This window comes from Labeo rohita, unplaced genomic scaffold (assembly GCF_022985175.1).
Source record: "Labeo rohita strain BAU-BD-2019 unplaced genomic scaffold, IGBB_LRoh.1.0 scaffold_79, whole genome shotgun sequence".
In the NCBI taxonomy this organism is placed as follows: domain Eukaryota; kingdom Metazoa; phylum Chordata; class Actinopteri; order Cypriniformes; family Cyprinidae; genus Labeo; species Labeo rohita.
Window position 1 is genome coordinate 430,523 of NW_026129733.1, and position 23,742 is coordinate 454,264.

General features: G+C 38.4%; 1 protein-coding gene across 2 annotated transcripts in view; it reads right to left on the reverse strand.

Annotated features, from left to right (window-relative positions):
• The window catches only part of slc1a2b (solute carrier family 1 member 2b), a 47,773-nt gene that overhangs the window by 18,197 nt on the left and 5,834 nt on the right, over nucleotides 1-23,742 (reverse strand). For both annotated transcript variants that reach the window (XM_051104734.1, XM_051104735.1), the window contains exons 2-3: nucleotides 4,301-4,440; nucleotides 3,415-3,567 (exon numbers count right to left, since the gene is read on the reverse strand). In XM_051104734.1, the coding sequence (XP_050960691.1) occupies nucleotides 3,415-3,567; nucleotides 4,301-4,430 (283 nt within the window). In that variant the 5' untranslated portion in view covers nucleotides 4,431-4,440. The remainder of the gene's footprint in view (nucleotides 1-3,414; nucleotides 3,568-4,300; nucleotides 4,441-23,742) is intronic.

Below are 23,742 nucleotides of genomic sequence, written 5' to 3' on the forward strand. Positions count from 1 at the left end.
GAAAGGATTGTGTTAATGAAACAGATCTAAGTGACTGAAATTAGATAATGCAGGTTTAAATGTGCATCTAATTACAGATACGAGGGATTACACAAGATTTGTATTTTAAAGAACTAGTTCTAAGGATTATTCGTTTATTAATTTGCTTTTGGCTTAAAAGAACTATTTCTTTATGTGAAATTCAAATGGTATGACAATTAGAGATTAGACTGTACAGAAATTGAAATCTACATGTAACGCTAATACACACTACAGTCAGGTCCATATATATTTAAAGAATAAATAATGATTATCTACATATAATCATAAATAAAATATTCATTTGAAATATTTTGCTGAGAATCCTTTGCAGGCAATGACTGCCTTAGGTTTGGAACTCATGGACATCACCAGAGACTGGGTTTTCTCCTTTGTGATTCTTTGCCAGGCCTTTACTGCAGCTGACTTCAGGTGTTGTCTGTTTGTGGGTCTTTTTGCCTTTTGTTTTCTCCCATGACATTCACTTGACAACATCTGACAGCAATACACAGAAGCTGCTGCACACATTATTATATGAGATATCCCACACTAGCGCTGCCAAATTCAGTTTGGAGAAATAAGGTAAACCCCCTCCTATAAAATCAAATCATGTGTGCAAATAGGTTGGTCACTCCCACAATTACTATATGTATTTGCTGTTACATACAATATATTTTTTTGTATATTTATGATATCATATGAGTAAATGATATCAACCCCTGATATTTAGTGAGAACCAAATGTACTTGGATTTATTATATCCAAGTATATTATATATACCAAATAAAAGATTAATGAAACCAACACTGTAAAATCTAATTAGTTGGGCTTACTTAAAAAAAGCATGCAAACCGATTGCCTTAAAAAAACTAAGTAAAGTGAAATAGGAATAGTATATTGTACTGACAAATGCTTAGTTAGTATAGTTTACTTACACGAGAGCTCTAGTAACTTAAAAAAGAACTGTAGGGGGTACTTGATCCTTTACTTTAGGCTTACACTTGACTTAGTATAGCTACTCACTGACTCCCAGAGTGCATTGCGGCATGAATAAATTATGCAATTGCTTTGTTTTACTGTTGTTGTTTTTATTTGCTAATTTTATTTACTGTTTTGTGTCAGTAGTAGCACAACAAAAAAAGAAAAGAAAATAATAAAATAGTTATTGTCACAATTAATAAAAATAAATAAAATTGAATTGTTACCATTGTTGTGATTCACGTGCTGAATGTTAAAGTCTCACTTTGACTAGAGCACATTACCACAAATATCAAAGGATTGTCTTACTCTAATTAAGTTTCTCAAATATATTAAAAAATATTAGCTAATTAATTAAGTTATGAATTAAGAAAAATGAGTGGGTTACCTTCTAAAAGTAATCTACTTATTATTTTTCTTCCCTTGAAATCAAAAATTATGATTTCATGTTGTATTGCTGCATCAACAGAAAAAAAAATTATAACAAGATAAACAAAGTTCCAAGTGCCCAACCAAAGGGAACATTAATCACTATAATGGTAAGTAAAAAACAAAGACAAACCCCCCCCCCCCCCACATTTTACGAAAATCAACATCAATTTATGAAGTCAGCTTATATGATGTTCTACCAAACATTTCAGTTGTATTGAAACAACATTCAAGATGACTTTGGGAAATGAGTGAAGGTAACTAGTGAAAAATAATTGCAGATTAAAAATTGCCCCACCTCAAAAACTTTTCTTTTCTTCTTCTTCTGTTTTTATTTTGCAAATTAGCAACATATTAGTGCACTGCTGCCTCTCACTGGTTTATTAATGTCATTCGTTCCTTTGTGGCTACTTGAATATTTTAAGTAAGCGTCACTCAAAGTAGTAAGTAAATTGTTTTACTTGCCTTGAAAGTAGATGTAACTTGCTAAAACCTAGTAAGTATAGCATCTAAGTAAAGATAACTAATTATATCTAAGTAAGGTAAACTACTGGATTTTACAGTGAAAGACTGCCTGTTAGATTTACCCAAAATTAATTATATCTCATGTTTAACCACTACAGAGACATCAGGGCCAGTGGCAAATTCCAGAAGATCTGGCCGAGGTGAGGCTGCTTATATCACTCTGATCATTTTATTTATCAATTATTAATACATATATATGTCTTTTGTGTGAAAATCAAATACATCACAGCTGCATTAGAAATGCGTATTGTCTGTTGGGAATCTAATTAATTCCCACCTTTGAATTGCATTAATTTGTTCTCAAAATGTTCATTTCCTAAATGGCTATCAGGCTTAGTAAATTTTTTTGTTTTGTTTTGCACTGCCCTACATTTTGAACATCATTATAATCTTATATAACTTTAGTGAATTTGGGCTTAGTGCATACTGTCAACTACATCCTGAACATGTCCACAATAAATGTAATCATCGAAATATGTGCACACTTTAGGGACAAATTCTCACTATTAACTAGTTGCTTGGTAAGCATAATAATGCCTTGTTCTACATGGCCATATTATAGATCCCTTAATCCGACCCCACACCTAAACATTACTAACTATTAATATGCAGCAAATTAGGAATTTGATGCATTGATGCAGAAGTTGTAGTTCATAGTTACAACACAGTGAAAACTGGTCCCTAAACTAAAGTGTGCCCTTCTGTTTATAACACAACAACTCTAGACAAGTACTGGCACGACTAACATCACAGCACTAACTTAAACAGGATCTTTTACTATGTTTTACTATATCAGAAGACATTTGTAATTGCATAAGGTATCTAAAACTAAACAAACAAAAGAATTTTACATTACCCCCCCCATCATCAAGTTTAGCTGGGTGACCTCCCTACATCGAATAGCATCCTACATCAGACCCTCATCTTCCCCTCGATTTCTGTCTCTACTTGTATTTATTACTGCAGACTTTGGCTCCGTGAATTTGTGACAATCAAATTCTGTTTTCATTTTGAAACAACATGGCATAGGTGACACGTTCAATATACAGTAGGACACAACTAACAGCCTATCTTGACACAAAACCTAATGACTGAAAAGACCCTTCTCTAAGTATTAAATGAAAGGACCAAAATCAGAAGAACATCTTAAATGCAGTAAAGAATTATAAAGCAGAAGCAACAGCAAACATAATCTCTGAGAACATAATCTTTAAAAAGATGGAGCACAGTTTTCTCACATCTCTCTACATCAGTAGATTTTGACTTAATTAAATGAAACCCATGAGCATATTTTGCAGAAGCCTAAGGTTTAAGGATTTCCACTCTATTTCTCTCACCGTTTTCCCCACCGTTTGTTAGTATAATATAACGCGCCAAGGCACGACTTATCAACAGGATTAGTTGCTTGTGGTTTCACCAGTGTACTTGACAATTCCATCTTTGAAAAGATGAGGTTTGTGTTACCTGTGATTAAGCTGGAGATGATTAAGGGAAGGATGAGCATTTTTAGCATCCTCATCAGAATATCTCCGGGGAAGGCAATTACCATGACAATGTTGTCATCGATCGGAGAAGCAACACGCAGCAGCATACCAGAAACCGCTCCCAAAATCACACCTATGATGGGAAAAAGAGAGTTTCTTCTGTTGGAAAACATTCCTGAACATACATTAAATGTATATATAAATATGTGGTCATTTGTGATTCCAAACAAAGAAATCATACCACCCGGTTAAGGTCCTCCGGGTCATTGTGAAACAAAATAAGTCTTTAAATAAACGTTGGAAAAAATAAGACAGTATGTACAGTTAAATTTTTCAGATTCTGTGCATGAAGTGGAGTTGGCTGAATTAGATACAAAAAAAAAAAGGGTCTGGGAATGCAGGTCCAGACAGTCATATGTACCATCACATGTGGGACGTTTTCAGATATTGTTGTGGAACCGCATCTGTGTCTAATGAACGGTGGCGTTCCATCCCTGGCAACGGTGCACTCTTCAGCCCTACTTTCACATCGTCCGTCCCATCCGCCACCTACTGTACCTAACAATCTCCACAGCACTAACACACTCCTGCTGAGGCACATTACTTCCTGGGTTTAGAATCCTAAAAAGAAGCTTTTTTTATTCTGAAACACACATGCATCACACTCGCCTTCTCAGGATTTCTTCATACTAACTGCTATCCACACCAGGAGGGTGGTAAAATGGTACAGTGAATAAATACTGTAGTATTTACTGTAGTAAAAACAGTAGCTCCGCTTTTCGGCATCAGACCATGCTGTGTGTGCTGTGTTCTTTTCTCTGTCTGCTCTCCCCTTTCCTCCCTGTGGATTGTTGAAGAACACTCACCCAATACAGTCAGCGTGAGCAGCAGGTTCTTGCGCATCTTCTGGCATATTGTGCCCCATTTGGAGTTTGGCCTCGCCTCAATGGGTTCCAGGTGGCTTTCGTGCATCCTTACCTCCACGTGCTTCGGCATGTTTCCAGAACTGCAGAAAGAAACAGACTAAAGAGTAAATAAGTGAATTTGTGGCATAAACGTACGATCGGTGCGACAACGTCTCAATGTTGTGCAGCAAGATTCTAGGTGCGTGCTAGCACCAACCAATCATTCGAGGCATCCGCAAGTTCAAAATGCGGACCCGTGCATTTCCTAAAGGTGTGAGTGTCTAGAGTCTGCCAGAACAGAAGGATGCAGTGCTGGTATAGGCTTTGCTCCCAGAAGTCAACCTGAGAAATCTGAATATGAAGATCTGCATCCTTCTTATCTATTATCACAAATGATTGCCCTGATGTATTTGCGACCTTATATACTTCTGCATTAGCTTTCTGAACGGACATTTTAAAATCAAATATTTTAAACCCAGAACGGGATGCATACTGTCATCATTTTTGGCCACAAGAAAATGTCAAAACTGCTCTCTCTCTGATGAGGGGAATGTGAACGGATTTCGCATACTGGAGAAGGAGTTTCCTGAATAGACATTACCCAATGAATTACCCCTTCGAATATCGCCGGGGTTTGCGTTAATGGAGAGATGTGACCGTGATTCACTCTGACTACTGCCATATGAACAGACAGAGGAATCAATGCCTACGAGGACATCCTATTCTTTTTGGATACCATCATTATGAAGTTTCATTCCTCAATCATCTGCCAGTCATTAAATCAACGCAAAAGTAGATCAACGTATTTTAACGCACTCAATGTATTGGTATGCTGTCTAAATGAGATTGGCCGTTTTTATGAAGTTTCATTCCTCAATCATCTGCCAGTCGCTAAGTCAACGCAAAAGTAGATCAACATATTTCAACGCACTCAATGTTTTTTTTTTTTTCAGTGACCAGTTTTTTTTCTGATGATTAACTCAAGGAAAGGATCATCGGTCAACAGCTAAGACATTTTGTTTTGTTTTGAGAGAAGTTTCAAAGACATTGGGGGTTTCTTAACTTTATTTTGGGCACATTATTCTTAAATTCAACATATTTTCATCTAAGAAATAAATAAAATATATATATATATATATATATATATATATATATATATACATAGAACAAACGTTTGCTGGCTTTGGTATTTCACTTTAAATCCTAGTGGTTAACCCTTTTAATGTGTCTACTTTAAGTAAAATAGTAAAAAGTTACATAATGGAAGAAGAAGCGAACAAGGTCTTTAATCCTCCCGAATCATCACAGATCATTTTCTAAAAGCCATAGATGGCACAGAAAAGGGGAATTATTCCACTTCGTGACACAGGACGGCAGGCTGAGAAAAACTGTGCACTGAAGAAAGAAAAAGCCGAAACAATGGCACCATGTGTTCACTCATTGAGTGCTGATTTAGTGCGATCAGTCAATGCAAAAACAAAGTCAAGCAATGTACAACATCAAAGGACACATTTTAGTAACAAGATACAGAAAAAAAGACAATGTTAAAAGATGATCGACAATCAGGCCTAAATATGGCAGCTCCACTTGGTCTTTTTCTTGTTGTTGTTGTTTTAGTATACATACATATTTAAATGAGTAAATGAATGAATGAACAAATGAATAAATGAATGCAAAGGTCCTAAAAATGGTACAAACATGAAAAATGAACATATAGAACTTGCAAATGCATTAGCACCGCTTTTTCTTACAGACACAACACTCTGATGTTCATGTTGGCTGATCATGCGCGGTCTTACATAATTACACATTTTAATTGGATTCGTGTTTAAAGGAGCTGGCAGCATGAGCACACGTGTCTGTCTTAATGAGACAATGCTGGTTTCCCTACGGGTAGATCTCCTCGTCAGCTTCAAGGAACACAGATGGAGATCATAAAGTTTTGTTATTTTTGAAGTCATCCAAGTATCACATCAATGCTGCTTTTCCTAAGTTCAGTGTGTTGTTAACTGATATATGATTCCTGTTCTGTTTAATGGGTTTGGTTATTGCTGTCAGTTCTGTGAGGACAAATTCCTACATCATACAATGACATTCTAGGGACATTCTTTTGCCCTTTTCTATTCCAGGGACAATACAGATAATGTTTTCTGGTGTAAGATAATTAGTCTGACTATGTCAAGCTAAGAAAAAAAAAAAGATTATAGAATTTAAACAAATCATTTGATTCATGAACTTTGATTTTGAGGACAAACTGAGCATATGCAAACACAAACTGTAAGGACTGTAAGGCATGGTCTCCAGTCCTGTTTCTGGAAAGCTGCCATGCTGCAGACTGCAGTTCCAACTCTGCTCCAACACACTTACCTGTCATTTTCAAGTAACCCTGAGCACCTGGACAAACTACTTCAAGTGTGTTTGTCTGGGGTTGGAGTTGAAAACCGCAGGATGGCAGCTCTCCAGAAGGAGGGCTGAAAACTCCTGGACTAGGGACTACAATAGAGGATGTTTCACAGGCTTGTCACATTAGGAAATAACTGTGTTGATGGCAGCAGTCTCAGACACACAGACCAACCGATGATGAAAGGGTTAGGGTTTTGTGAAATGCAGTAATGTATATTTATCCAGTATGAGTAAAGTTGTTTTGCTATGTGTACATATATATATATATATATATATATATTGGCACACCGATGCACTCTTTTTCTTTGTGAAGCTGAGGAGAATAAGCACATCAATTGCTTGAGCATACAACACAAGTGACAAGTATGTGTTAAACAGAGAGGACAAGATTTTTTAAGCATGTCCCAGCTTTATTTACATACCCAGTAGAGTTCAAATCATTGCATGAATCTTCTTTTCTTCATTTACACAACAACACACAGGTTCTGACATGCAGCTTTATCTGTCGTTTCAACTTAATGATCTTGTGTCTCTGCCTGCCTTTCAGACATCTGCAGCTCAACCTTGTGAAGACAGAGCCCCTTGTTAATGCCTGCAAACCCATCAGGTTCACGTCACACCCCTCCTGATCTCACTCCACTGGCTCCCAGTCAAATCCTTCTCTCTGTTCCTCACTGGTGGAGTGAGCTGCCAACCTCTACCAAAACGTCTGAGACCATCACAGGTGTCCCTTCTGACAACACTTAACAACTCAACAACCTTAAACCAATGCACTTATCACATACACAAAACCCTCCTTTTTGTATTTTGTAAAAAGCAGCACCAAAGCAGTCCAAATGAAGACGTGTTGTGTTCAGAGTGCTCACTGGCGGTATTCAATAAGTGTAAGTGTTATGACGAAGGTTTTACATCAGTGGCATTAAATGCTGAGTCAGTCATCACAGACTGCGACATGTTATGTTTTGGGGATGTGTGCACCTTCGTAGAGTGGATCAGGATATGGCTTAGCAATTAACGGCTGCAATTGTACTCTGCACCTCACACATAACTAACAGATCTGAATATTCTAAGGGCTTGCACTCAAGGCTATATGTGTTTTTGCCCTCGACCAGGAGGACGGGGTGTTCTGAACAAACACAACCATCCACACGATCCACGTATGAAGAAAACAGGACTCTGCAGCCCAGATGACCTGCACCTACACATGCCCAGATGCTATGCGATGTGAACACCGCCTCTTTTAGCTATCGCTAAAATTGTAACCACACAGACTTTGAATAGGTTTAGTCCAGACAGAATAGCACCACAGCAGCCTCACTGCTTCAGAGATGCTCTGGCACAGTTGTCTGGTTAAACAATTTGACCCTGGTCAAAGTCATTTAGATCTTTATTCCTGCCCATTTCTGCTGCACCGACACACTGACTACATGAACTGGTTGTTCTAAATGATCAATGTCAAGTTCTAAAGTCTAAGTTCTAAATGATCAGCACGACTGTGATGCGGCCGTAGGGAATCAGGCGGACTCTGACAGTCATGCTGATACAGACTGATATCGCACGGCTACTCGTGAATGCGAACCTGCTTTTTCTGCTGTTGATTTACACATATTAGGTATCTGAACAGTTTCACTGACTGTGTGGATTTGAATTAGTGTCTCAAACTCTCATGTAGTAAATGTGCGCTTTGCTGCACACGAACATGTCAAAGGTGCTGGTCATTATTAAAAGAGTTGACACTTACAACAGATTCATGTTTAACACACAAGTCGTTCAGCGCTAGCTTTGAATCCGATGCAAATTCACATTATTTTATATTTTAATCAGCACATTAGAGTGTTACAACTCTCTAAATCTTTTTTATACATTTTACAGGCTACATTACACTCAAGGGTATGCCATATGTTTAAATCAGGATCATTTTATTTTTGCTGGTTTAAAGTTAATTTTTATAAAGATTATATTTTGTTAAATGCAAAAGCTTTTAACAAAAACACTAACTTTTGTAATGTCTTTGTAAGGTTAGCAGCAGGACCCCCTCAACACACATTTGACCACACAACCCTTGATTGATTGATTTTAATTGGCCACTAGAATTGTGTAACTTTTGGATTTCCTGATATCCTTAGCCCAAGCTTTCAGAAACAGACATTTTACTGACCGTAATTACTGCTGCATGCAATGTGTTAATCTGGATCCTTACAAATAACCGTATACAGAAGGAAATGGAATAAATAAATAAATAAATAAAATAACAAATATTTCAGAATTACAGGCAAATCTCCATATCATTTTAACAATGCACATTGGTGAACATCCACCCGCTGGACAAAAGGTAAAAACAACACTAGGCTCAGTTCTGCCATGTTTAGTCACTGTAAACTTGAGCTAAGCTCTAGCGAATGCAGCTTTAGGGCCGCCCTCACATACATAAAACTACAAACAAACAACATCACAGAGTCACCACAAAAACACATGAAAGCAACATTCATTAACAAATGTAATGCTGGATGACAGTAGACAAACAGAAGACAATTAAATATATATATATATATATATATATTAGATAAAAATATCGACACCCTTGCAGTTCTGTCAGAAAATGCAACCCTTTTTGCTAAGGGAAAGAAAAGTAAAATCTGATACAATTCTACACAGAACCCAAAAAATGCACTGGACAAAATTATTGGCTGCCTTAACTTAATATTTGGTAGCACCCCTTTGGAAAAAAATATCTGAAATCAATCACTTCCTGTAACCATGAATGCGTTTCTTACACCTCTCTAATGGAATTTTGGACCACTCTTCTTTCTGCTCCAGGTCATTCAGATTTGAAGGATGTCTTCTCCCAACTGCTGTTTTGAGATCTCTCCACAGGTGTTCTGTAGGATTCAGATCTGGACTCATTGCTGACCATTTTTGTATTCTCCAGTGCTTTGTTTGTAACCATTTCTGAGTGCTTTTTGAGGTGTGTTTCATGTCATTGTCCTGCTGGAAGACCCATGACCTCTGGTGGAGACGCAGCTTTCTGACACTGGCCACTACGTTGCGCCCCAAAATTCTTTGGTAATCATCAGATTTCATGATACTGTTCACACAGTCAAAGCATCCAGTCCACTGAAAGTTAGCACAACCATAGCTGCATAACTTCACTGAAAGTAATATATTCAATAGGGCTAAATCTCAACTGGTTGATCATCTATAGGATCAATATATAACATCATTTCGCTCAAGCTCTAAAACTGCCTGACTGAATCAAATTCTATCCCAGCCTCTAAAGAGTGAGATTATTCTGACATTTCCACCCAAAGGATACAGAATACACTCCAACATACTCTGTTTATAGAGCATGAACCTGTCTGACTCTCTCAAAATACAGGAATGTCAGATCAACTGTCCTAGATAGTATTATGAAGATAAAGAAGAAATAGTATTTTAAATTAACAATAAGAGGATGTCCCCAGTCATGCTGTATGTGCAAGCAGGAGAAAGCATTATACATTTACATTTAGCAGATGCTTTTATCCAAAGCGACTTACAAAAGAGGACAATGGAAGCAATCAAAATCAACAAAAGAACAATAACATGCAAGTGCTATGACAAATCTCAGTTAGCCTAACATATTACATGTAGCAAGGTTGTTTTTTTTTTAATATAATAAATAAAAGAAAATAGAATAGAAAAAGCAAGCTAGTGCCAGAGGCCTTACAAAAAGAACAGAGAAGCAAAGTGTTATTTATTTGTTTATTCATTAATTTTTAAGAAAACAAACAGTAAGTAAATGAATAGAGTATAAGTCTGAAAGGTACTTTTTTAAGAATAAAATTAGAAAAGAGAGTGCTTGAGTTAGATGGTCAAATAAGGATGGAAGAGATGTGTTTTTAGCTGATTCTTGAAGATGGCTAAAATTTACCAGGAGGGTACATTTAATGTACATGTCCATAAAAGTGATTTTATGTCTCTTTGAGATGGCACAGTAATGCGTCGTTCACTTGTAGAACGCAAGCTTCTAGAGGGCACATAAGTCTGGTGTAGTGAATTTAGATAAAGGGGTGCAGAGACAGTTATGATTTTGTAGGCAAACATTAACGCCTTGAGTTTTATGTGGGCAGCTATTGGTAGCCAGTTCAAATTGATGAAAAGAGGTGTGATGTGCGTTCTTTTCGTTTCATTAAAAATTAATCTTGCAGCCGCATTCTGTATTAATTGTAAAGGTGTGATAGAACTGGCTGCAAGACCTGCCAAGAGAGCATTGCAATAGTCCAGCCTGGACAGAACAAGGGCTTGAACAAGGAGTTGTGTAGCGTATTCCAAAAGAAAGGGCCTGATCTTCCTGATGTTAAATAAAGCAAATCTGCAGGACCGGGCAGTTTTAGCAATGTGGTCTGAAATTCAACTGATAATCAATCACAACCTCAAGGTTTTTGGCTGTTTTTGAAGGAGTTATGGTTGATGTGCCTAACTGGACGGTGAAATTGTGATGAAGTGATGGGTTTGTTGGAACCACAAGCAGTTCTGTCGTGGCAAGGTTGAGTTGAAGGTGATGATCCTTCATCCAGTCAGAGATGTCTGTTAGACAAGCTGCGAGATGTAAGCAGCTATCATCGGATCATCAGGATGGAAAAAGAGGTTGAGTGTCATCAGCATAGCAGTGATATGAAAAGCCATGTTTCTGAATGACAAAACCTAGAGATGCCATGTAGACATAGAAGTGAAGTGGTCCAAGAACTGAGCCCTGAGGTACCCCAGTAGCTAGATGTTACGACTTGGATAACTCACCCCTCCAAATATTCCCTGAAGGACCTGTCTGACAGGTAAGACTCAAACCACTGGAGTGTGGTTCCTGAGATGCCCTTTGCCAAAAGGGTTGACAGGAGGATCTGGTGGTTAACCGTGTCAAAAGCAGCGAACAGATCCAGCAAGATAAGTATTGAAGATTTGGAATCCGTTCTTGCCAGTCTTAGGATTTCAACAACTGAGAGCAAGGCAGCCTCAGTTGAATGTCCACTTCTGAAACCAGACTAGCTGCTGTCCAGGAGGTTGTTCTGTATGAGAAAGGCAGGGACTTGGTGGAACGCAGCTCGTTTGAGTGTTTTTGCAATGAAAGGAAGAAGGGAAACTGGTCCGTAGTTCGCAAATAGAGATGGGTTACGGGTCGGTTATACAAGCTTGTTTAAATGCTGAGGGAAAAACACCTGTGTGAAGGGATGTGTTAATGATGTGAGTGAGTGCAGGTACAACTGCAGGAGAAATGAGATGGAATAGGTTCAAGTGGACAAGTAGGATGATTAGAAAGGATGAGTTTGGAAGAGAGTGAAGAAAGTGGAGAGAAAGATGTGAACGAGTGTATGTTTGCTGGTAAAATGTGCTTGCTAGATTGTGGCATGGGAAATTGTGCACTGATGGTTTTGATCTTATTAAATAAAGAACATGGCAAAGTCATTGGAGCATTCTGGTTAGATCAAAGGGCATTTTGAATTATATTGTTCTGCTTAAATTAATATGTGCATTAAGTCAAAGTTTCACAAGTCTCTAGGAGGAATTAGCTCCAATCCTATTAAAACACGCCTGCCTGTAGTTTTCTATTATAACCATGCATTAAGTATCCAAGCCAGACATCGGATGATTATGATTTCTTGACAATTTCACTTCTTCTACTGTTAGGATTTCACTTCTTCTGGAAGGATGACGGACTCCCTTGAGTTTAAATTCCTCACCAGGCATCATTTGGAAGCCGACGCAGGTGGAATGTAGAGTGTGTGTATATGTCTAAGTATCTGTGTGTGTGTTTGATGTTACTCAATGCCATGCCAAAGGAGGCCAGTGAAAGGTACTCACTCTTTTTTTACTTTTTTCTTTGTCTCTCTAACTTGGCCAAGACCATGTGAAGTTTCCCGGCTACCCATCTGAGGGCTTTTGTCCTACCCGAAAAAGTGGCAGTGCCCCCCTCTTACTCCCCCGGGCAAAGATTTGGGTTTAATCTGGCATGGAGAGGAGTGCAGGAGGATGCCAGCCCCATTCAGCCCGCTGATGTCATGCATATGCCCACCGTGGGAGAGCAGCGGATGGACGCAGAGGGGGGCAAAGACCCATTCTCCTCTCACTCAATCTGCTCTCTATTGGGATGAATCACTCTTTCAGGAATGGCAGCCCACTGTGAGGCACAATTGATGGCGATTATCCCAATTTTATGCTACCTTCCAGAGTGAGAAGATTCTGTCTCTGACTCTCTTTTTTCCTGTGTCCCTCTCTCTGACAGCTATTACAACCTTTTGGCCCTTCTTGAATCAAACACACACACACACACACACACACACACAGTCCTCACATCAACAGCTTATAACATAATAAATAGATAAAACTGGAGTGAAATATAGACTAAATACACTGAAACCCCTAAAAGAAGAAGACAAATATCCATCACAGCAATATAAGTTAAATTGGTAATGTAATGTGATGACTTGTACAATATACATGAGTATATTAGACTAGAACTCTCCCGTGCAGCCTATGCAGATATCTGTGCAGTAAGGCTTGATCATCTCAGTGCTGATCTGCTCAGAATGCTGCTTTCACAGGAAAGTTCACATGATAGGCCATTATTGTAGGCTCTGTTCAATGGAAAAGTGTGATCGAAGTATGAAATCTCTCTTTCACATATGTAATTTCAAGAAGAAAGTTATTGGCATATTTTAAGAAGTAATTGCTTATACGCGGTTATGAAGGCTGACAGCTTAAAGCTCAAATAATTTTTAGCTAATCTATAACGCTGTCTTATTAAATCATTGCGGTAAACATTATCAGTAGAATATTAGCTTCTTTTCTGGAAATCTCACACAGGACATCATAAATATTGCAACTAAATTCATCATACACAATCGTGCAGAATCCAGATCGTCTTTTCATTATAAATTGTGGATTCATTCATTCATGGGGTCATTCATTCATAATCTTTTTTTTTTCTAAAAAATGCAAACATGTACATCCATCTTGCTCACATATTATTGTAGCACTGTTTGTGCTGAATACAAAAAATATATATATATGTTGGCCAGTAGTATGTTATAAGTAGCTGAAATAAGCACAAATGTCAGGGCATGTCAAAACATCTAAAGGGTCCCAAAATCACCTCAGACCCCAGAGGGTTAAGATAGCAGAAAATAGCACATACATCATTATCACAGTATCCAAACCGGCCGGTATGGGTTGAAGTCACGACTTCGGTGACATAAGCTCACAGCGCGCACACACACAAGCACACACCACGCGCACACTGTCCGGGGTCAAGACTCGGGGCAACAGTGAATGTCTAGACAGAGGTCAAATCCTTGCTGGAGGACACACATAAGGACATACACATATATTCCCATCAGGTCAAAACAAATAGCAAGGACAACAAAGCATTTGAGTTTTAAGGACTGAATCACACTTACAATGCAATTCAATATCAAATTAATGGGATTCTGGCTTAAAACATACAAACTGAAAGCCAGTGTTGGGGAGTAACTAGTTACATGTAACGGAATTACGTAATTTAATGATCAAATAAATGAAATTCTAATTAGTTACAGTTACTGAAAAAAAATGTGTAATTAAATTACAGTTACTTTTGAAATATGTTCATGATTACAAAGGGAGTTACATCTGAAATTTTCACACACACACACACACACACACACACACACACGTTTGTTTTTGTGAATTGTGGGGACTTTCCATAGACTTCTATAGTTTTTATACTGACTGAACGATATCCCCTAACCCAACCCTAACCCTAAACCTACCCCTCACAGAAAATATGTTTGCATCATTACACTTTCAGATAAATATCATTTACTACTTTTCATAATTTTTTAACATTGTGGGGACCACACTAGCCATCTGCATCATATTCCAGGTTTTGCGGAGGCTGTGAGGTAAAATATAAGCACGTGACCGACCCACATGCGCTCTCTATCAGTGTGCATGGGCGCACTCTCATTGTGCACGGAAACTCATTCTGGCTGTAATGAGCGAGTGATTAGGGAATTCTGGGTTGTGCACAGGTTTCAGATGTGAGCTGTAATGATGTGTTCACAGATCATTCTGGTTGAAGGGTTACCAGGCTCCCATTTATCTATAGTGAGCGCACAGAGGGGCACCACAGGGGCCAAGGGCCATTCCAGTCTCTTAGTTTTTTCACATGCTTTGTCTTTCTCTTTCTCCCTTATTTCCTTTGATTCTATGCTTTATTCATGCCTTAATTTCTTCTCTTGTAACTCTTGTACACTTGTGTGTTTTGTCAGATTCCAAAAGCTTTTCTAGAGGAATACTGCAGGATCATTTCAATATAAGGTTTATGGAGGTGCTTTGTGCTGTTCCCTTATGTGTGTGAATTTAGGACCATCTGTAAAGTAAATATTCTTTTAAAGAAATCTAGCATGCATTATGAATACATGGTTCAAATACGCAACTACAGTATGTGACTGCTTCGATAGGATCAATTACCAACCCTTTCTGTGTCAAGTTTTGTCCAAACTCATTACACCAGTAGTGCACAACCAGATGAGCTTAGAAACATAGTGCCCACTGCTTCAGGCATCTGTTAATTAATTAATTAACAGAAGAATGCATAAAGTGTTTTAATATATCATATATGTCAATAATCAGAGCAACCATAATCAGGGTATAGTATGTGGAATACTGCGATTTTAATTCAGGTACATTTAAACTTTAATCACATTTCTTCTACCCTGACTAAAGTGTGTGTACTAATGGACAATGGCTCAAGCACAGCTTTGAAAACATAGCGGTCCAGAAGATGACAGAATCTGACCTCGAACTTAAAGGAATTTATTTTCGACATTGCATCCAGCTGACTGCACATTATACATTATGTGCCTACATTATATACTAAATAAGTAAATAAATAAAAAAATGTGATCATTAAATATTGATTTGAGCTTAAATTATTTGACAATATTAGCTGTATATCAAAACTTCCACTAAGAAAAAACATACTTCTAAAATGAATGCTAGGAGGAGGGGATGAAACTCATGGTATACAGCAACTGTAGAGACTGAATTACTGTAGGATATGTATCACACCCCGGAGTATCATCCCACACTATACTGAGCCTTTCCCAACTCCTGCATTTGGTATAACTGGGCCAAGCTGACCTGCTTCTTCACTGCTATTTTACTACCCAGTGGTTTTATCACGTAATCAATCATAGTATTAAATGAAAACTGCATGTAAACAGAATTGACAAGGTTTGCTTGTCACGTAATTTTCGTAATTGGATTGGAGTCCATGATTCTTAGCAATATTGTCAGTATTGGTAGCCAGCGAGTTAGAGCAGCTCTGTTGAAATGCTGTGCATCTGTTATCTGACTGTAGTGAAGAGCAGCATTTGATCATCTCAGCCTGAACCACAGAGGAGCTTATTAAATCAAGCCCCATCCCCCACCTTTCAACACAGAGAGAACCAGAGAAGACAAAGCAGGAAAAATAGTGAATATTGACAAACCATCACTTTTGTTCGAAACACACATAGCACATACCATCACAACCAGCAGCATTTAGCAAAACAAAGAGATTATGAAAGAAATAAAAGAATGGAAGAAATAATATGACATGGATTGTGAACAAACAACCAATATTTAGCTAATTTCTCACAGCCTTTGCCCCCCACCCCTGGTGAAAAAACAGCATATGCTGGTAGGTATGTTTTGATGCTGGGATGCTAGTTAGGTAGGTTTTGATGCTGGTTTATGCTGGACCTTAGCTGGTTAATGCTGGTCCTTAGCTGGTCATGTTGCATTAACCAGCAAAGGACCAGCCTAATTAAACACACTTTCTTTTCAAGCAAAGTCAGTTCGCTTGGCTGCCGTTTTGGAAACTCGCTCGGGCAGCTATTTTCAGTCATGCAAGTACACTTCCTGTCGAACTGAATGGGGGACTACTGAAATTCCAAAAACTACTTGCCAAACTACATATTACAGATTTGCCCAGTTTCGTAGAGCAAAAGTGAGTGAAGACCAGGCACTGACGTGAGTGATTGGTAATTTAAATGAAAGGCAGGACTGACTTTACTGGAGCCAACATTATTAGACTTTACTGTTTTACCCATTTACTGTGATACCAGCATTCCATCTTAAATATTTAACATTATGACTACAACTGTAAAATGAAACGGCAACAGTGAATAGTTCTTTTCTCATTCCAGTCAAACGGTCATAACCCGTGTGCATATTCACATGAGTGCCTTCTGCCTGAAATAAGAAAACCACATAATTGTAATCCTACAAAGATTTTTTTTTCTTTCCTTTTACATTCCTTTCTCTTCCTTTCCTTTCCTTTTGTTTCTAAGCCCCCATGGATATCCTTGCTGTACTGCTCCTCTGCCTGAAGCAAGGGCATCACTCCCTCGATGACCATATGAGGGACTTTCTACACCAGACTCACTATCCGGTCTTTAAGGGAGTTTCGCCACTTTCGTGGAGTGGGTGCTGGAGAAAAATGGACTGTATTTCTCCATCTGCCACGCTGAGGAGGACATCCCAGCCCCGCTCCTGGACCAGAGACCAGCCAGCCGTCATCCCTCTGCATGGATCAATTGCCTGAGGCCACTGCAGATGGAGAGCCTGAGCTTGTCGCAACACGAGAGCTAGCGCAAGAACCCACGACTGAGCCTATCAACGGCCCAGAGCCTAAGCCTCTTGATTCGTCTGACCAGGTGTGTCAGCCGGCAACATCGCCCATCCACAAAGAAGCACTAGTGGATATTGAGGGTTTGGTGGGAAGCCCTGCCCACACTTCCGCCACGGTTCCATCTCCCGCCACGGTTCTCTTAAGTCTGAGTCTCTGCTGGTTCTGTCCAGCTCTCTTGCATCTCCTGGGCTCCCTGTTACTCTCAAGTTCCCACCTAGCCTCCCTCTCCCGCCTTCTCTCTTAATGCCAGTCTGTTCCTCTGCCTTGTCTCCACTGGTTCCTGTCAGTCCCTCAGCTCTGAAGTGCGCTCTGATCCACCTTGGGCTCAGACTAGGCATGAGGATCCACTGTCTCCACCTCCAGCCTTTAAGCCCTGGACTTCTCCTCTGTCTTCCGACCCGTCGGCTCTGCCTTGGCTCCTAGCTCTCTCATCTCTATCATTATCCCACTGGCTCCACCGGGCTTTCTTATCTTTCAGGCACTGCCTACTACCTCTTTCTTCCGGGTCACCTTCTCCGCCTCACTCGTATGAGCTGTCAACTCTGCCTTCCAGACCTTGGGTGTTGTCCCGGCTCTCCGTCTGCTTAGCTCCACCTGGGTCTCCATCCTGAGCTTCTCTTCCACTGGCTCAGTCTCCACCATGGCTCCTCCCTCCAACGACTCCACTGTGGGCCACCATCTTGGCTGTTCTCTGGACCAACACCTGGGTCCTCCTGCTTCTGGCTCCTTCATCCGTCTTCTTCACCATGGCTCCTCTCGGTCCCTTCCAGTGCCTGCCTTTCTCCTGCTCTACGCCATCCTCCAGAGGGGGCTTAGGTCAAAAAGATACATACAAACATGCACTGACACATGCAAACATGTAAAACCTCATTCATTTAGAGTATGCCAATATTTTCTATTTAAATGTAGGACTAAAATCAAATTTAGAACATTAAAACAGATATAGGAACAGTTATAACAATAGTCTTCCTTGTTTTTGTCCATTAACTACAAAAAAAGATGGATAGATAGATAGATAGATAAATAGATATTTGGTTAGTAAGTTATTGGAGTTGCAAAAAAAGCAATTATTGGAGTTGGTAACCTACTGTCATATATCTTAATATCAAATAAACCTAAAACTCAAACCGTTTGTTCTGAGATGGTTACATGCATTTCTCAGTATACTTCTTCCAAAGTCTTCATATGGTTGTTTTTTCCAATAAAAGATAATCTCTTTAACAAAATGCAATGAAACACTTCATTTTCAGACTGTGTTCCAATTCATTTCCAAAAATTAGCAAATATACAACAAAAGTTCAATACATAATTTCAATACATAATTTGATTAACTAAACACAACAGGATTTTTCTGAAGAGCTGCAACCCAAGCCTCACAAAAAAACAAACAAAGAAACAAACAAAGAAACAAAGAAACAAACCAAAAAAACAAAAACAAAACAAAAAAAAAAACAAGATTTTTATAAAACATTTTACTTAATTAATACAATTAAACAGTTTTACTCAAAAAATATGGAAAATGATCACACATGAATGAATAAATAAATAAATACATACATACATACATACATACATACATAATTAATTATACATACATACATACACACACATGCATACATGCATACATACCCTCATTTATGAAGCTTTTGTAAATAAATACATAAAATAGACCTTCCCGAAAACTCTCTGCCAGATTCTCAAACACTTTGTAAACCTCAGATTTGACAGTTAAGCATGTGCATGGGAATGAATTCCAGTCATTTGTAAAAGGGACGTGAGTGCACACTTGTTCACAATCAGAATAATGCTGCCTGTGAATAAAATGTGCAGCTATTTGATCTTCAGGACATTCTCTGCTTCAGTACACTGCATGAACTGCCCATATGATTAACAAAATATATTCAATTCAACTCTTATGCTTCTATCATTCTATTATCAATCTATCATAAAAAGGAAAACTGACCATGCAGCTTTTTATCAATTAACTAATTGGTTAACTAATTATTTTTCTTATGTATATATCACATACATAGTGTATGCATAGTGTAATTCTTTAGTGTAAAAAAGTGCAGTGTAAAAAAACAAAAAAAGCATCAAAGCACCATTTATGTTTGTTTGAAAGCAGATGTCTTTTTTTCCATACAAGGTGACTTTTTAAAAATACACACTTTCTTGAATCTGAAAAATTATGTCAGAACAACTTTATAACAAATGAATGCTGCTCACGTTTCGTGAATGAGGCTCAGTGTGTGTGTGTTTGTTCTGCAAGCAAATGTGTCAATCCATAGAGGGTTGTCTGCTTAAATATGAAATAAATTCTTTTGTTTTTGTTGATCTTTTGATACTAAGCTTTAATGCTTTAGAAAACTTTACTCAGGCCGAGTACCAAAACAAAATTGTAGCCAATCAGCAGTAAGGGGCGTGTCTACTCATTATGTGGAGGAGAGAGTGTTCAGTGCACAGGACAGCCAAGCCGAGCGACAACAGAACGATAGAGATGGCGGATAAAAAACAAAAGATGTCTCTCTTAGTTAACACACCTGATTCAGATAACCAGCTCGTTAGAAGGGGGCTACGTGCATGAATTTTGTTCCGATTGATATGATCCCTACACAGCGTTCATTGCTCCGTACTCCCTGAGCAGGGGAAATCTGCTGAAGTTTACTTCACTTCATGAATTTGCGCTGCACCAAAGCCTGCAGCGCCTTCACACGCAGACCAAACTTACTAGAGAAGTGTGAAGTGTGACATCATATACCTCTGTAAATAAACACAATTTAAATTAACATCTTGCACACTTTAATGCCCTCTGAATAGAACACGTACACTCGTTTCCAACTGGAACCATGGCGGAATATTGCGTACGTATGTGTGGGGCAAAACAGGGGTGAGACCCTTTGGGGTATGAACGTGTTTGTTTTGATGATTTCAAATGTCAACATTGCCTACCAGAAATCACTGACCCTACTTTTAATATTAATATTCATTTAATTTTCCTCTCATTGCTAATGGCCCGTGAGTGGAAAGTAGGTCTGTTGGCTTAATCATTCTTTTATAGTATCATTTAACATCCACTTATTATTGTGTTGTCACAGTGTATATTTGTTACCTGTCATTCGTATTCACGATAATAGTGATAATGGTGCGAAAACTGTGCTTGTTTCAGGCGTCACGGGCCGCCCACATTACATATGGCATGCTAAACTGGAAACACATTTAGGATTAGAATTTGACTGGCTCACTTCTACACTATTTCTGGGAGCCTCTTTAATTGTCTGCCAGGAAACAAAAGCTGTTCTCATGAAGACTGTGACAATGAGTGCTTCACATAAAAAACTAAATGTTGGATTTTAAAATTTGTTAAGGTAAATTTCCCATACTTTTCCAAATCTAGCATTTAGGTCTAACTCTGTGAAGCAGGTTAGGTGAGTTAGCAACAGGTTTTGGTTGAATGTACAAGACTTGTTTTAAAATGTTTACCTACTTTTGTCTGATTCTTTGCTAACACGTGTAAGGATTCCAGAGGCATCTCATTTTATTAAGTGAAATCTCCTCTAATATCCATAATGATCTGCTATGAAGTTTCTCACTGAAAAGTGAACATCTGCAGCATAAATATACAACTAGCAGCATTCAGAGCTTATCCATTTTAGATAGATTACAATTGTGAGAACACACATTTATGCTTGACATTTTACTTTACAAACTTTGCAGACTACAACTCATTTATAAGTTGTTTTCAAATAAGGAATAATGTACATCCAGTTGGTTGTTATCTCAGAATAAACCCCAGCAGGGTGATCAGGACTCATGAGGGTTTTTTTTTTTTCATAACAGCCAACTCATTGTATGTTTTCCCCCTTATTACACGGGTACTGGGCACATTAGTAAATAAACATGAAATACTGAATTTAAGTTAAAGTTAAGTTAAGTTTAAAACATGTTCCTAACAAACGACTTTGAGTCTAGACCAGGGATAGGCAACGTCGGTCCTGGAGTGACCTGCAGAGTTCAGTTCCAACTCTAATCAAACACACGTGAACGAGCTAATCAAGGTGTTCAGGATTACTAGGGCTCCAGGCAGATGAGGGTTTTTTTTTTTTTCAGGGTTTGAACTAAACTCTGCAGGACATCTGCACTCTAGGACCGACGTTGCCTATCCCTGGTCTAGATGACTGAACAGACAAAGCTCAGACAAGGCGAACATTTAAGGCATAACGTACAGTTGTATCACCAATTACACAGTTTTTCACCACATAAATAAAAACAATTATTAACAACAATTAATAATACTCCCCGTTTTTCCTTTTACAGTACATGTGTGTGTTTGCCATAAAAATGAAATCTACTGTAAAACTGATCCAAGTGTTTCAAAAGCACTTATTACTAAATAGTGGTCCAGTAGCTGATACTGATTTAGTTATTTCTTATCTTATTTATGATGTTTACTGCTATGATGGTACGATTTTAATCCAGCTTTGCTAGATTTACTAATTTTACCCAGTGAAAACCACACACCTTATCTGCACTGCGAGCAGTGTTGTTCTGTTGCTGGTGTATACTGGCTCTCACTTCACAATCACTGCACCGCAAATATTCAACGTCATTCATGTCTGCTGGCTTGAGCTGAAAGTGCTAAATCGCGTTTAGGAAGGCAGGATGCGCAAGAGACACGATCGAACGTTGATGATTTAGAATCTAATTTTGACATTTTGCGCCACTCACTTGAAGTGCAGGTTGATAAGTAGTATTTGATAGGTCGTCTGTAAGGTGGCGTTCATAAGCACTACATCAACCGTAAGGACTAAAATAGTGGTAAGATTTTGTCAATTTTGCTCAAATTTTTTGTTTGACTTTTTTAGTGACACTTAATGTCAGTTTTGTCTAGCTACGTTTTGTAACATACCAACCATTTTAATGCAGATTTCAACAGTAGGTAAAATGTATACGCACATTTATATGTATATAGTACATTTATTTTTGGGACACTGACACCAGGGGCCTAACCCAAATGCTACGCACAAAATTATTTTAAAATGTTCTTTGAGGGACATACTGATGTCAGACAACTGTGTTTGCACTGCAAAAATAAGTTACTGCTTGGTTTCCAGTAAATATATATATATATATATATATATATACATCCTGAAGTGTTTACTTTATAGACAAAACAACATACATTTTGGTGTATGTTTCTTGCATAGTCTTGCACAGTCATATATATATATATATATATATATATATGTACATGTGAATATGCATATGGAACAAGGAAATTCTGCATGCTAAAACTAGGCATTGTAAGGATGAAATGAAGTTTAATACATGAGGCCCCAGATTTTGATGACTGAATGGATCAACTTGCATCTGATGGTTCACACAATGACCGTTTCTCAACACCAGGAACACAAAGTTCTGACTTGTGTCCTTGGTAGTTCTTGTGACTTGGCAAGTTCAACTTGGGAGTGTGAACTGAGGATGGATGGATGGACGCAATTCTGGTAATTCTGCAAACGGCTACTCCAGTTATCCTCACTGTATGTATATTTAATGTTTACAATAAGATGAAATACGATATTAAATACCACTGCCTCATTTCATTGTCATTTAAACATACTAACTGTGGCTCAGGAAACGCATACTTTCATTAACTTCACCGTATGATACTTAACAAAACAAAATATAAAACACTATTATTATATAATAGGATTATATAATGGGAAATAAAGACAAAAGCAAACAATTCAGTATGCTACAAAGTCAGAACTGTACTACAGTAAAGTTAAATATATATATGAAGTTATGAAACATAACTTTGTGCTCAGCCAAAACGATATGATCAGGAACAAATAATAGATTGCCTGTTAGATTTGCCTAAAACAAATGATATCTTATGTGTAACCACTAGAGAGACATCGGAGCCTGCAGCATGTTTCAGAAGGACTGGGTGAGGTAAGGCTGCTCTCGGCGGGATACGTGAGCGCCGAGCGCCCGGTGATCACCTGGAGCTCACATCCCCGCTATTTTTACAAATAAACTGCAGATTTGAGTTTTAAACAACTACATTCTTACAACTATGGCTCAAAAACAGTAATATTTTGAAAAGTCTTCTCCTCCGCCATGAACACTCGCTGGTTGGAGTGACATACATTCTGGGATACCTGGCTGCCTCAACATGCACAAATCACCTCTTGATGCATCCTTGATAAAAGGAGCAGAGCAAGAACACATCCGGGAACTTTACTAGAACTTTACTTGGCCTAATGTGAACTTTGAATTGGAACAGTACATGGGCAACGACTGATGACGT